The sequence below is a fragment of the Trachurus trachurus genome, assembly GCF_905171665.1.
Source record: "Trachurus trachurus genome assembly, chromosome: 21".
Classification (NCBI taxonomy): Eukaryota; Metazoa; Chordata; class Actinopteri; order Carangiformes; family Carangidae; genus Trachurus; species Trachurus trachurus.
The window spans coordinates 31,339,911-31,356,386 of NC_139899.1; the positions used below are offsets into that span (position 1 = coordinate 31,339,911).

General features: G+C 42.7%; 3 protein-coding genes across 3 annotated transcripts in view; 1 reads left to right on the top strand and 2 right to left on the bottom strand.

Moving 5' to 3' along the window:
- The window catches only part of LOC311004857 (uncharacterized protein), a 340,983-nt gene that overhangs the window by 189,080 nt on the left and 135,427 nt on the right, over positions 1–16,476 (bottom strand). The window lies entirely within an intron of this gene.
- LOC311004883 (tRNA wybutosine-synthesizing protein 4-like) overlaps positions 1–16,476 on the top strand; it is a 196,513-nt gene that overhangs the window by 19,819 nt on the left and 160,218 nt on the right. The gene's annotated exons all lie outside the window — the stretch shown is intronic.
- Positions 1,757–14,766, bottom strand: LOC311004704 (NLR family CARD domain-containing protein 3-like; the record flags this gene model as incomplete). Its single annotated transcript, XM_083996876.1, has 10 exons — positions 1,757–2,322; positions 3,746–3,792; positions 9,259–9,432; positions 9,524–9,697; positions 9,811–11,620; positions 11,772–12,000; positions 12,161–12,239; positions 12,752–12,792; positions 14,123–14,139; positions 14,721–14,766. 10 exons carry the CDS (start codon positions 14,764–14,766, stop codon positions 1,757–1,759), a joined length of 3,183 nt encoding a protein of 1,060 aa, XP_083853002.1.

Here is a 16,476-nt window from a genome sequence, read left to right on the forward strand (position 1 = left end):
GCTAAGCATAAATAAATTGGAGGGATAGATACGATGGATTAGTTTAAGGGATACTTCTTTGATTTTATTTGTGATAAAATATTTGTAGGGGAGGGACCATATGTTTTTCCAGATCAGGTTTGTGAATAAATGATTCCAGTATGAGACAACATTGGGGGTACTGATGTTTTCTTTTTGAAGTAATGCACGTACAGTACGGTTGTTTTTTGCTGAGAAGCTAGCGAGATACGTTAAGTCAATCAAAATTTCTTTAAGAAATAATAATAAAAAAAAAATTAAAATAAGACAAACAGACCTATAATCCTATAGGACTGAATAAGTCCATGGTTTTACAGTGTATAGTTTATATAATGCTCACTTTTTGTTGATAGTTTAATTATTGATTCTACTTTTTCACTTTAAAACCGTAGAAAACTAAAATTGATTAAAATATTGGAAAAGAGTGTTTCATGTTTAACTTCATGTCTTCTGGAGATCGTTGATGATGATGATGCCACTGTAGCTACAGGCTCAGACTTTGCTGCAGCAGCCGTGGGTTTGAATCCAACCTGCATGAAATTTCCTCTATTTATCTTTAATAGTTCATACATATACAAATAATCAACAAATAACAAATAAACACCCTCAGAGTTGCAAAGATCAAAGATACATCTCAATAAAGTAGAATATGATGGAGGTCATGAACCAGACTGAGAGACGAGGCTCAGGAAACTTCTGCAGCTGTTTGGAGTTCATTAGGTTACAGTAGTCAACTTTCCCACTCTATTATAGTTTCTTGATTTACTGAATTTTAGGTTTTCATTACAATTAAAAGAAATAAAGACATGAAACATTTCAGTCTGTGTGTTTTGAATCTGTATAATACATGATGTGTTTCACTGTTTGAATTGAACTAAACTAAACTGACATAAATGAACTTTTCCACTTTGTTTCAGTCATGTTCACTCATGACGGACAAATATGGACACATGTGCAAACACACACGTAATCTATGTACTGTACTGTCTAGAGCTAAACTTCAGCTCTGCTTACTACCTGTTGCCAACATGTTATATCGAATGTCATAAGTAAAATATGTTATATCAAAATGTAAAAAACAGAAAAAAGCAAAAAGAAAAGAAAAGACTATGATATGATCTATATACTACTTATGCCGTAACATATTATGTCAAAATGTCAAAAGTAAAAGAATGTTAAAAAAAAAAAAAAAGGAGAAAAGATTATGATAAAGATTTTATTCTGTGGGTAATGGGGGCGGGACTAGATAAGCTTTTGCTTCTCCTGCTTTCCCTTTCGGCCATGTGCATTGTATTATTGAACTAAGATGAAGTGTGATGATGATGATTTAAATTGACATGCCCGAAATAAATAAATTGATTGATTGATTGATTGATTGAAACCTTTATTTATTTATTTATTTTAACAGTCAGAACGACACGGTGCTCTTCATGTAGCTCAGGCCGACTTTTCAAAATAAGAGTCTGCAGTGAAACCACCTTCGTCCTGAAAGTAGCCTGATACCTTTTATCATAACATCGAAATCATTCAGAGAAACAATAACAGTCAGCAGCAGCAGCAGAACAATAATAATAAGTGATTTTTCTGTTACCATGACGCTGATGAGTTCATTATTAAACTGTGTTCATCTCTGTCCTGTGAAAACGACGTGAGTGAGAGACAGAGACAGACGTGTAGAGACTGAACTGTCTGTTCAACAGAGAGAAGGTTTCTGTGACAGGAGGAGACTCTGCTTCACTCAACACAGACTCACTGACGAACCAGGACTGAGGAGTCTAAACCCAGGATAGAGAGGTTGAGTGGAGGTGGTGTTGAAGGTGTAGAGGTGGATCAGTGAGTCAGAGGAGACTCTGTAGAAGGACAGAGAGCCAGCAGGACAGTCCACATACACTGCTACTCTGTTAGAGACAGAGGAGGAGGAGGAGGAGGAGGAGGAGGAGGAGGAGGAGGAGGAGGAGGAGGTGATACGTGTATGTCTGTTATTGTGACAGACACTGTAACCACCATCAGAGCAGAACAGACTCCAGGACTGATCGTTCATTCCAAACAAACAGTCTCCACTGTTTCCTTTCCTGCTGATTCCTCTGTAACTCACTGATATAGAAACCATTCCTCTCCTCTCGACCTCCCAGTAGCAGCGACCAGTCAGACCAGTTGAACACAGCAGCTGAGGCCAGTGGTCAAATCTGTCTGGATGATCAGGATATGACTGATCCTCCTCCATAAGTGTTGCCTTCCTGTTGTTGTCAGACAGTTTGATCTCTGTGTTCACTGTGTTTGTGTCGATTGTGAGTCGACAGGAATCTGATGGAGAGAACAAGACACAGCTGCAGTTATTGATCATGTGATCAGTTATTGACAGTTTGATGAAGACTCATGAGGTCAGTGATGTGACAGTGTGAAGATGGTTGAATGTGCTGCTTTGTTTCCAGTAGGGATGCACATTTTGAAATTTTTTTCTGACCGATAACCGACGCTCGTTAACCGATTATTAACCATTAACCGATAAGATTACGACGCTCCAATTATTATTATTTTTTGCCGTTAAAGGGATAGTTCAACATTTAGTCAAATTGGCCCATTGCCATAATCCCTATAGTCATAGCAGTAGGTTCATTACCTTTAATTGTCGGTGCAAGCTGTTTTTAGAACGTCGGAGCAGAGCCGTGAGCTGCTCAGAGCTACGCTACGGAGGCTCATTATGGGATTTCTTGGTTTCAACTCATCAAACTCATCAAATACACAATCCAACAACTCCACAACGCTCTGGTGGACAAGTTGTGACCTGCACATTCACCACGCTATGAGATAATAACACAACGTTACCACACAGAGTTGTTTTAGAGGGAAATACAGAGACTGATGATGAAAAACTGTCCCTGAAGGCAACGTGCATCAGCGGTTTTGCATTTATTTCCCTCTAAAACAACTCTGTGTGGTAACGTTGTGTTATTATCTCATAGCGTGGTGAATGTGCAGGTCACAACTTGTCCACCAGAGCGTTGTGGAGTTGTTGGATTTTGTATTTGATGAGTTTATTTTGAGGGAAACCAAGAAATCCCATAATGAGCCTCCGTAGCGTAGCTCTGAGCAGCTCACGGCTCTGCTCCACCGTTCTAAAAATAGCTTGCACAGACAATTAAAGGTAACGAACCTACTGCTATGACTATAGGGATTATGGCAATGGGCCAATTTGACTAAATGTTGAACTATCCCTTTAAATACACACGTGCGCTGTGACAGCTGATCAGTGCCACATCCACTCTGCTCTGTCTCAGCTGATCTCTCATATGGAGGTTAGATCGTCCAATGTAGAACTGTTTTAGTTACAAAGTGCAGCCAAACACCAGACTGAAGGAGCAGCAGAGCTCCTCTGTGGAGCTGCAGGAGAGCTGCATCAGCCTCCTCTTTTATTTAGTTTTTTCAGCGCTGTTGTTACGGTGATTCACATCTGTGTCTGTGTAGCTACATTTATGGTCTGACCTTCCTTCATGGGGGCTGCTGCACATACTGTCAGTCCTCCTGTGGAACTTTTTACCGCGAGATATGACTGAAGGCACGTGGAAATCTGCACGTGTCGACACGCCCCCATGAGTTGACGACAAGGAGCTAATGAAATAAATAACTGATAGTATTAATCGGTCAAAGTTCTTGTTATCGGTTAACAGTTAAACGGTTCAACATGTGCATCCCTCGTTTCCATGAATCAAAGTAAAAACAGACTTACACTTCCTCAGACCTGGTGTCAACCATGGGACTCCAGCAGGCTCCACCCTGAAAGGAGGAGGGGGTCAGAGCAGCACCTTCTCTGTCAGCATGCACACATGGACATTACATGGCTCTCACACACACACTGTTTTATCACTGTGTTCACATGGAGGCTGGTATGTATGGATGAACACTGAGCACAGAGAAGAAGGAGCTGGAGTCTTTATCTAGTGATGATACAGAGCAGGAGGAGACCAGGAGGAAACACTTCATCATGTCTTTTCTCCATGTGATGTCACTGCAGTGTGAGACACACACTTTCACTCTCTGACTCTCAAGCTGCACAAACACACGTCACAGCAAAGAAGATGAAGACACAACAGGTGGAGCTGACCAGCCCAGATATCCCACAATGCACCAGGAAAGAAGAAGTGTGCAGCTGTGAAGAGTGGATGCACTGCAAAAACTCAAAATCTTTCCAAGAATATTTGTCTTATTTCTTGTCAAAATGTCAAAACTAATCTCTTTCCACTTTAAATAAGACTCATCACCTGAAAATGAACTTGTTTTTAGATCATTTTCACTTGTTTCAAACAAATTTTGGTAACACTTTATTTTAAGGGGTCGTTGTTCCTGTGTATCTACCTAATTAATTACAGTGTAATTATCTATGTAACCGTATGTAATAACATGTACTTACATTGTAAATACATAGTGTATTTTGGTGTACTTACAGGTCCTTGTTACACTTGTAATAAGAAATGCCAAAGTGGCCTCTCTCTTTGCACAAGCATTCTATTACAAGTGTAACAAGGACCTGTAAGTACACCAAAATACACTATGTATTTACAATGTAAGTACATGTTATTACATACGGTTACATAGGTAATTACACTGTAATTAATTAGGTAGATACACAGGAACAAGGACCCCTTAAAATAAAGTGTTACCCAAATTTTCACTTGAAATAAGTAGAAAAATCTGACAGTGAAAGCAAGTTTTTTGTGATTGTAATAAGAAAGAAAAACTTGCTCCGCTGTCAGATTTTTCTACTTATTTAAAGTGGAAAATTTGCTTGAAAAAATTTAAAAAAGTGTCTAAAAACAAGCTACTTTTTAAATGTGATGAGTCTTATTTTAAGTATAATTAGATTTATTTTGACTAGAAATAAGACAAATATTCTTGGTAAGATGTTGAATTTTTGCAGTGTGGTTTCAGTGTTTGATGAGGAAGGAAACACACTCAACACGTTTGTTAGAGCTCAGTGAAACACAGTGAGTTTAGTGAGAAACACTGAGTGTGAACACAACTTGTGTTTATTTGAAGAAAACTCCCCAGGAAGCTGGAGAATGAGGCTGTGAGCAGGTTTCCACAGGAGCCACAGCAGCAGTGAGTGGATGAAGGAGCTCTAATAGAAACCATCTGATCACAGTGACAGGACGGATCAGGATCTCATGATCAATGACTCTGTTCTTCTCTGCTCTTCACACAGATCAGCTGCAACACACTGACTCACTGAGATCAGTCACATCATGTGGAATAAAGCAGCCGTCCTCAGGACCAGTCCTGAGCTCCATCAAACCTGTCCACACATTTTGACTGGACTTGAAGTCAGAGTCCAGAGGAAGCAGAGAAACTGTAGAGCAGAGAGAAGCAGGCTCAGCTCAGAGCACATGGACTCAGACAGGAAGTGAAGCTCCAGCTGCTGGAGACTTTCATTAAAGCCCCAGTATGCGATTTATTTGGCTTTTTATTAGCAAAAATCTAATATTGCTTTCATAAATACGTATTTCACTGAAGTGGAATCACACCCGCATACAAACGAAAGCTTTCTCATACCTTTTCTCCTGATTAATCTATCGATTATTTTTTCGTTTAGTCGATTAGTCAAACGATTAATCTTTTGACTAATCTAACGATTATTTTTTGGTTGACGATTAGTCATTTACAAAAAACACTTCTGAACACTTCTCTTATTTAAATTCTTCAGATACTCTTTCTGGTGTGCATTCCTCTAAATCAGTGGTTCCCAACCTTTTTTCCTCAAAGACCCTTGCTTTTGTCAAAGACAAACCTTTTTATTCTATTTTGTGCCATCCTTATTTTGTTTTATTATATTTCATTCTATTTTTTATTTTGTCTTTATGTCAATTGTCCTTTGTTGTGTCACAATTGTTATCAAGTCCCTATAAGCAGGTAGGTTGTATGTAGGTTTTTGTTCCTATTGATTTTGATGATTTTGATTATCCAATTGGATGTGTTATTGGAATTTTAAAATGTCAATATGCACAAATCTAATTTTGATAACCTCACAACCTCAGAACAAACAAAGCTCTGTGGACCCCCTGACATCTCTGACGCCCGGACCCAAGGTTGGGAACCAATGCTCTAAATAATCTTTTTCTTTTGGAGGGGAAAAACTGTGCCACATCAGTTTGCTTTAACCTGGAAAATAGACAGATAAAGCAGCGTGCACACTGAAATATTAGCACGGTGTTTTTTAAATAGGCACATTTATTTAGTATAGTCGTGGAGCAGACCAGTGTTTCCTCTAGGATCCTCACTTACGATCTGCTGCTGTGCTGCGTCCGGGTGCACAGAGAGCAGCAGCGGAGTGGATTTAAAAAAAAAAAAAAAAGACAACACGTGAGTGTATTTTTAAAAAAAAGACAACACGAGGACGTGTTTACATCTATGGATACATAAAGCAAGGAGACTGTGGCGGGTGGTCCGATTGTCCGACAAGGGAGGGGGGCGCGGGGGGTCCGCGATCGGACTGTATGAGTTTCGCTTTTACCGCGCACTGATGTCATGCATGCGCCCTTCGCTCTCTCTCTGTGTGTGGGAGAGAGACGGAGAGAGAGAGGGAGAGAGAGAGAGTGCGCGTCAATAACGGCGACAGAGCGCTATGCGGAGATGAATGAACGGAACGATATTGCAGCTTCAGGTGCTCGTTCATCGCCGTGGTGCTGCTGTGGTACAGCATGTGTTTTTCTGCTGCACGTGTTACAGTCTATGGTTCACAACCCGACGGTGTGTTGTCTACCTGTCGACGTATTTACGTCATCGACGTAATCGGAAAAACAACTCGACGGTATGTTGAACGTGTCGACGTATTTACGTCATCAACGTAATCGATTAGGTCGATTAATCTGGACAGCCCTACTTGTTTATCCTGTTAAATGCAGCGTCTGTTGTCTGTCTGACTTCTGCCCGAGTTTACGTAAACGCAACATCAAGAAAACGTTCCGATATGCAACCACACCGCTAGATGGGGGTAAATCCTACATACTGGGGCTTTAAGGAGCCGCTTTGTGGCTTCATCTGATCTGGAGTCAGCACACACACAGTCTGAAAACAGCTGTTTGATCACACACACATTCAGCCACAAACACTGATTATTACACTGTTCACTACACTCACTGTCTTCTGATTGACAGCTCCAGGCCTCTGGACAGTGAGGACATCTGGATGTCACACTGTGATTGACTGTCTCCTCAACACAACAACACATCTCATCAGGACAAGATCAGGATCTCAGAGAGACTGAGCTGATTATTGATCATCAATATCTGACCAGACAGAGACCTGATGGTGCCGCCTGGTTTCTGTCTCTTATTTCCTCCTTGGTTGGAGACGCTGGGAGACGAATGTCTCTGAGCAGTGGACATGCTTTGATTCTTGTTGCTGTGTTGTTGTTAGTGTGTCCACACTCAACAGGTGTCTACAGTCTCTGGGACTGTTCAGGTCAAACACTCTGTTGGTTCAGGAGCAGTTCGACCAGCTGCAGCTGAAATGTTTCCTGATACACTCTGAAATAAAGTCTGATCCAAACATCTGGAGAGACTCAGAGCACAGCTGCCAACAGCTGCTTTCATCCCTGACATCTCTTCTCCTGAATATGACACAGTGAGTCATGATGAGACACTGAAGTCATCATGAGGAGAAACTCCTGATCCCAGTAGTTCATCACTGTGTCTGATGAAAGCTGCACAGCTCATGTTTGAAACACTCTGAGATTTCTGCTACGTTCACACCGCAGTTACAAGTGACCTGAATCTGATTTTTTCGCTCATATGTGACCCATATCTGATTTGCTTTTGACCGTGTGAACAGCACAAGTCGCATTGAATCTGACTTTTTCAAATCAGATTCAGGCCACTTTTAAATGTGGTACTGAATCGGATACGTATCTGATTTTTTTGAATGCGACCGCAATCTGAACAGCCAGGTCGCATTTAATGCGACTTTGACGTCATTCTGACCCGCGCTGCACTGTTTTGTAAATTAATGACAAATAAAGTTGATTGAAAAACCAAAAAATGTGCCACAGGCACATATTTCTGAGAGGGGGGGGCGGGATTTTTGTTGGGAGAGTCAGGGGATGAGACGCACACTTATCAATGACCGATTTGATACGGGATTTCCTCAAATAATAGCCGGTATTCATTTGTTTACACAAACAAATAAAGGCCGGCCCTAAATACAAGCCGGGTCCAAAAAAAAAAAAACTGTCGCCTGGAAAAAACTGACAACGATATGATCAGAAACTCTTTCAACTTTGTGGACTGTCTGCATGTGAAGACTGAGTGGAGTAAAGCTGACCTCATCCTCTGCTTCAGAGAGGGTTAGGGTGAACGGGCTCCGGACACGGAGCAGAGAGGGGGGGGTGGGGGTGAAGCGCTACAGCGCAACGGTGACAGAGACCCATGTAGGTCCGACAGCGCAGCGAGGACAGTAGGCCTACGTGAGGAAGAGGAAGATGAACTAATGAACGATGAGCTTGGTCGCTAATGTGTAAAAATAAACTGAGGGATTTAGAAATAAAGGCCATCGGGTCGGCCGTAGCGTCACACTGAGCTGTCAGATGATGAGCCAGGCAGGCAGACTGCATATCACATCAAATGTCGGTGAGTTTAAATTCAGACTCTTTTTTTTTTTTTTAAGCGTAATGCTGTGGGTATAGGGAGGCTGATGGAGTGCGGGAGGGGTGGCGGGTTCGAGTCCGACGTGATTATTATTATTTTTTTTAGCATTAAGCCATAAAGTCCTACAATACCGGTTGCCGTTGCCATGGTTGCTTCCGTAAACACTGTTGTGGCGTGATGTCATCAATGATCAACTGCGCATGCGGGTCACTTCAGGAGCTTGAGCTGTTCACAGAGCAATCCATAGACAGGCCACATTTAAAGACGTAATGTGAACAGCCAAACAAAAAATCGGATTTGAGCAATAAATCGGAATTGAGCATTAAGACCTGCGGTGTGAACGTAGCCTTTGGCTTCAGTATAAACTGTGTTGGGACGAGTCAGACTGAGACAGAGGCCGTCAGTGGAGTGGGCGGAGCTTCACTGTGGCCTACACCACCTCTGGATATGGTCTGAGTGAAGGGATCTGGTGTCATCAATGCATGGATCACCTGAGACAGATGTTAATACCAGGTGTGACCAGGTGTGAACGGGGCCATAGAAAATGTTCCAGCTCCTCCTCCTCTATCAGACAGTGTGTGTGTCTGCAGCAGCCTCTCCATACCTGAGAGAGTCCAGTCTCCAGTCTGGATCCTCCAGTCCAGCAGACAGCAGCTCCACTCCTGAGGCTCCTGGATGATTGTAGCTCAGGTCCAGCTCTCTCAGATGGGAGGGGTTGGAGCTCAGAGCTGAGGCCAGAGAAGCACAGCCTTCCTCTGTGACCAGACATCCTGACAGACTGAACACACACAACAACACACAGGAACCCTCTGTCAACACCTGCTGCTGTGTTCAAGTGTCATCAGATAAACAGCTGGATGGATCCTCACCTGAGAGTCTCCAGTCTACAGTGTGGACTCTCCAGTCCACCAGACAGCAGCTTCACTCCTGAGTCCTGCAGGTTGTTGCTATTCAGGTCCAGGTGTCTCAGACTAGAGGACTGGGAGCTGAGGACTGAGGACAGAGCTTCACAGCTTCTCTTTGAGAGGTTACAGCCGCTCAGTCTGAAGAGATGATCATGAGGAATTAAAGAAGAAAGGAGTTTATTTTCTGTTCTGTTGAAAGACAGAAGGGTTTTTATATAATGATGAATAAATCCAACTATCTCTACACTTACAGAGTTTTGTTGGAGGCTTTGACCACTGGCAGCAGCCTCAGAAGAGCCGTCTCTGAAGCAGAGTATTTCTTCAGGTCAAACTCGTCCAGATCTTCTTCTGATGACAGTAGGATGAAGACCAGAGCCGACCATTGAGCAGGAGACAGTTTATCTGTGGAGAGACTTCCTGAGCTCAGGGACCATTGGATCTCCTCCACTAGAGAACGATCATTCAGTTCATTCAGACAGTGGAACAGGTTGATGCTTTTCTCTGCAGAGGGAGTCTCTTCAATCTTCTTCTTGATGTACTGGACTGTTTCCTGATTGGACCGTGAGTCACTTCCTGTCTGAGTCATCAGACCTCGTAGGAGATTCTGATTGGTCTCCAGTGAAAGACCCAGGAGGAAGCGGAGGAACAAGTCCAGGTGTCCATTTGGACTCTGTAAGGCCTCGTCCACAGCACTCTGGTAGAAGTTTGTCCCTGCAGATTTGACTTCTGTTGTTTCAGTCTTCATGGAGGTTGTTTGTTGTTGTGACATCAGGTTGAGTCCAGAGTTGATGAAGGTCAGATGGACATGAAGAGCAGCCAGAAACTCCTGAACACTCAGATGGACGAAGCAGAACACCTTGTACTGGTACAGGCCGCTCTCCTCTTTAAAGATCTGTGTGAACACTCCTGAGTACACTGAGGCTGCTCTGATATCGATGCCACACTCTGTCAGGTCTGATTCATAGAAGATCAGGTTTCCTTTCTGCAGCTGCTCAAAAGCCAGTTTTCCCAGAGACTTAATCATCTCTCTGCTCTCTGGACTCCAGTGTGGATCTGTCTCAGCTCCTCCATCATACTTGACCTTCTTCAGTTTTAGATAAACCACCAGGAAGTGGATGTACATCTCAGTCAGGGTCTTGGGCAGCTTTCCTCCCTCTCTGGTCTTCAACAGCTCCTCCAGAACTGTAGCAGTGATCCAGCAGAAGACTGGGATGTGGCACATGATGTGGAGGCTTCGTGATGTCTTAATGTGGGAGATGATCTTTCTGGCCTGCTGCTCATCTCTGAACCTCTTCTTGAAGTACTCCTCCTTCTGTGGGTCAGTGAACCCTCTGACCTCTGTCACCATGTCAACACACTGAGGAGGGATCTGATTGGCTGCTGCAGGTCGTGTGGTTATCCAGAGGCGAGCAGAGGGAAGCAGCTTCCCCCTGATGAGGTTGATCAGCAGCACGTTGACTGAGGTGGACTCTGTCACATCAGTCAGGATCTCAGTGCTGTGGAAGTCCATAGGAAGTCGACACTCGTCCAGACCGTCAAAGATGAAGACGACCTTGAACTGATCAAAGCTGCAGATTCCTGCTTCTTTGGTTTCAGAGAAGAAGTGATGAACAAGTTCCACCAAGCTGAACTTTTCCTCTTTCAGCACATTCAGCTCTCTGAAGGTGAAGGGAAATGTGAAGTGTATGTCCTTATGGGCTTTGCCTTCAGCCCAGTCCAGAGTGAACTTCTGAGTTAAGACTGTTTTCCCAATGCCAGCCACTCCCTTTGTCATCACTCTTCTGATTGGTCGGTCTCTTCCAGGTGGGGCTTTAAAGATGTCTTCTTGTCTGATGGTTGTTTCTGGTCTGTCTGGTTTCCTGGACGCTGTTTCAATCTGTCTGACCTCATGTTCATCATTGACCCCTCCAGCCCCTCCCTCTGTGATGTAGAGCTCTGTGTAGATCTGCTTCAGAAGAGTTTGGTGTCCTGCTTTAGAGATCCCCTCAAACACACACTGGAACTTCTCCTTCAGGGCAGATTTGAGTTTACGTCCACAAACTGAAACAGGAGCAAAATATTCTGAATGAAAACACAAGATATAAGATCAATAAGAAAATATAACATTTTAATTCCTCTAAATAACAACTATGAACATGTTTCCCTCCATGTGTTGATGTCAGTGAACGTCTCATTTGTCCATCATGTTGAATCTTTAAAGAAATCCTCTTACTGCTCTGCAGACGCTCAGCCAGCTCCTCCTGCTTCATCCTCCTCAGGAAGTTCACTGTGATCTTCACTAATGCCTCTCTGCTGCTCCTCCTCTGCTCTTCATCCTCACCGTCCAACACCTCCTCATCCTCCCTCTGACTCCCTGAGCATTCTGGGTAATCTGGACTCAGAGCCTTGTGGATCTTCTTCAGCTCGTTCTTGACAAAAGTGACCATGTTCTCCTCCAGCAGCTGGAACAGAAACTCTATGAGTGACAGCATCAAACTAAAACCATGGAGCCAAACATCAGATCCATGTTGGACAGACTGACAATCCACTGGTGTCAAAGTGCAGCATGGAGATGATGGTGAACACAACAGATGTAACAGCAGCTGTTGGACATGTCCTCACCTTAAATATGGAGTCCAGGTGTGTTTGATGCTGCTGGGCAGACTGACCACTGGGAACCTCTGAGCTCTCCTGGTCCACTCTGTGGAGGAATCAGTGTCAAGTCAACATCAGGACAGAGAGATAATACAAGATGGACTTTATATGTCCCCTGAGGACGTTCACAACAGACAGAGACACTTTGGTTTCAGACCTGGTCCAACAACACGTCGTACAAACTGGTTCTTTTCTACAATAACCTGAGTCTGACTGTCAGTTACAGCTTACATCTGATCAGCTGATCCACGTCCTCCTTTAAAGTCAATGAGAAAGTCCTTTGATTTGTTGCTCTTTAAAGACAGACAGCTGGGTTCAGGAGAGTCTGGTCTCTGCTGCTGGATCCTGAAACAACAACACAACTCATGTCAAACAGTTTTAGGTTTTCAAAAGAATTCTCTGCAAAGTTATTTTAAGGGTTACAAATGTGAGTGACTTCCTTTTCCTACATTTTGTAACAATGGGCCTCATTCACCAATATCTCTTTAAGTTCATTCATCTTCTATCCAGCTCATCCTCACTAGGGTGGAGGGTGAGCTGGAGCCTTTCTCAGCTGACTTTGGGAAGGAGGCGGGGTTCACCCTGGACAGCTCACCAGTCTATCACAGGGCCAACATATACACACACACATTCACACCTATGGGCAATTTAGAGTCACCAGTAAAGCATAACTATGCAAGTCGGCCGGAAATAGCTCGCTCCTTCGTTGATTTCTCTTTTTTTGGCTTGGCATTGGCTTAGACCCCATTCACCTCATAATAGGTCACTCAACCATCACAGTGTCTCTGAGCCACAATAATTACAGCCCAAATCCTGCATAGTTCTGCTTTAACCTGCATGTCTTTGGTCTGTGGGAGGAAGCTGGAGAGAACCCTCACATGCACGGGGAGAACATGCAAACTCTACGTCAGATTCAAGAACGTGTTGTTAAATCCAGAATGCCAGAGAAGGTGAGTTGAGAAGGAAAGTGAAAATGCCCAAACAAAAATCTAAAGGGAGCTTCAGACTTCAAACATGTGACTCCACAGGAAGAACGTTCAACAGAAACTTAAAACCTTTGAAATGTAGTTTTGTCTCTTACATCTGATCAGCTGATCCACGTCCTCCTTTAAAGTTAATGTCCCAGTCCTTTGAGTCGTTGCTCTTTAAAGACAGACAGCTGGGTTCAGGAGAGTCTGGTCTCTGCTGCTGGATCCTGAAACAACAACACAACTGATAAATGTGCATGTTGGAGAAAAACCGATGAGAAATATCTTAAATCTTTTAATAAACACAACAACTGACTTTTGGAGAGAAAAGTCTTTCTGACTGTTTTAAACTCTGACCTTTGACCTGTGGTCTGGCTCTTGGTTTTAGAGGGAGGGGCTCCCTCCTCTCTGTCCTCACACTGATCCATGCTGCTGAGCTCACATCCACATCAGCTCACACACACTTTGTAGCTTCACCTGCAGAGGAAACACACATCATTCATCTGCACAGCAGCTCACATGTCCATCATGTCTCCAGCTGCTCCTCCACTGATTGGCTCTTCTCCTCTGCTTCATATCAGTGTCAGCTGAATGCAGTCACACAGCAGTGAGGAAGAGGAAGCTGCCATCAGCTGCTGTACTTCTACTATCAGTCCACTAGATGGCGTCATGAAGCTGCAGCCCAGCAACATGATCCATGGACCACTGTTTCCATCCACTGACACACACAAGGACTGAGATCCACTGAGTTGATGTGACACAGTCTCTGTGTGGACAGCGTCCCTGTAGAAAACCACTGGATCAAACAAGCTACACACACAACAACTGGGCCTCCACTTATTTCACCTCACAGCTCCACTATCACAACAACGAACATCAGGATTTTTTTCTTAACGCTTTCTTCTTTTTTTTTTAATGGCGGCAAATAGTAACATCTGTTGTCTTCTGGGGTCAAAATGACCTCAACTGGTTTGACGGCTAAAAAGCACAAAACATAACATTATCACACACATTTATGTTTCATCTTCTTATTCAACTTCAGACCAACCTATTAATACTAATTTCACCCTTTTTTTGTAATTAATACCTCATTTATATTAAATTATACCTATTTTTTGAGTTTCACAAAACAGAAAATCTGAATAATTTCAAATATAGTAAAGATCAAAAGGAAAATGAATTGATGGATTAACAGACACTGGTGTATGACAAACTTCCATCAGGATTTTTTTGTTAACCCTTTCATTTTTGTATGGCAGCAAATAGTAACATCAAAATGACCCCAACTGGGTGATGTGGGTTAGGGTTAAAAAGCACAAAACATAACATGATCACACATATTTGTGTTATAAAACAAATCAACATTAATTTCCAAAACATTTAACAGCATACATCCAATCTTTCTAAACTAACTTTTCAGAATCAGTCTTCATTCAGAAACAGTCTCTTTCTGTGGCAGCTGCCCCTCACCCAGCTGCCCTCACCCAGCAGCCCCTCACCTAGCTGCCCCTCACCCAGCTGCCCCTCACCTAGCTGCCCCTCACCCAGCAGCCCCTCACCTAGCTGCCCCTCATCCAGCAGCCCCTTGCCCAGATCCTGGCCCATCACTCTAATAATAAAGGGTTATTCTGCATTCTGCCTTCACCAGACTGATGTCAAAACAGGCAAAATAGGCCAAACATGCAATGCACACATCTGCACACAACACACTATAACTAAACTAAAACACCCATAATTCAACCAAATTGCTTCAAATTTATTTTAACTATTAACACCATAGTATTAAACAAATCCACTAATCCATCCACTGACTCTGCTTCTGCTCTTATTCCAGCGCTTCTACCCACAACATCCACACAACATGGAGGACACGGTTCTGTCGGTCCAGACTTTACAGTTACAGCTCTGACTCAGCTACAGTAACATTATAATAACACAACAACAACACAACAACAACACAACGACAAGTTGAAGGGCAGAGAACTCAGGTAACGACAGGTGTTAACGAGGAAAACATTCAGACTGTTCACCTTACCTTCACACGGGGAAATAAACTGCGACACAACCGCGTGGTGAAAGTGAAAGTAAACTTTACACAGGAAGAGGAGGAGGAGGAGGAGGAGGTAGAGGAGGAGGAGGAGGAGGAGGTGACATGTGTAATCTGAGTAGAGAGACTGGTGTTTTTACTGCTGTTTATTTCTACTACTGAACCATAAAGAGTTAAAACATTAATGATAATATCGATCTCCAGTCCGCCGCTTGTCAGAAGAACATGTGTGTGTTTCCCCTGTGTGTGTTGTGTTGTTGTGATGTCGTCAGGAGCGTCAGCAGGGGGCGACACTGATCCACTGCAGCAGGGACAACACCCACAGGAGAAGAACTGGGAGCTTCCTAGAAAACATCCATGGAAAAGCAGCAGGAAGAGAAGATGGAGGGACTGTATCTTCCAATCAGCTGTAAAAGCCTCTGTCAGTGATTCTGTGTGTTTGAACTCATCTCCAGTTTCCTCCAGGACGCTGCAGGACTCCATGCACGGCTCCACTCACACTTTTACCACTAAATGAAATATTCAAGGACACAAAAAGACATTTGAGAGCCAAATTAAAAATGTTAATGCAACACATTGCATTACCACAGGAGATTACAGGCAAACGTTGATAAAAATAACAATTCTTTAATGAAGTAATGCAGATGTTTATTAACAATCATTTAACTCTTGCGTGAAAACTGTAACCGAATGAACCTGCACCGTCCAACTAACTCTTACTCTTACTTTTCAGCCTTCCTAGAAATTAACTCGAGTAAAAGTAAAAATATTTGCCTTGGAAATGTATTCAAGTAAGAGTAATAAGTACCAAAGTAATCTAATACTCAAGTAAAGTACAAATCCTCTAGATATGTATAAGTACAGTACTCAAGTAAATGTACTCTGTTACTGTCCACCGCTGGTTTTTACTGTTTCACAGTTGATAACTTAAAGGATTTGTTTAATGGTTAAAAAGAGATTAAACAAAATGAATCATATTTCATGGTTAAAAGTAAAAAGTATTGTAATTCATGGAAAACAGCTAAAATCATCACATTTCATGGCAGAAAAAAAAGCTAAAATAATGTATGGTTTTAAAATGTGTAAAAATAAATATTCCATTTGATAGGCTATAGAACTAAAACCAAATGTTTTCCTTTAGTCACTATTGTATTACAGTACTAGTGTGTTTAATTGTGTGATTATGTGATTTGAGTATGGCCATAAAGAGAAGAGTGTTATGACTATGTAGTAACAGTCCTGTCTCTGTTCCCCAAAGACTTTCAAAC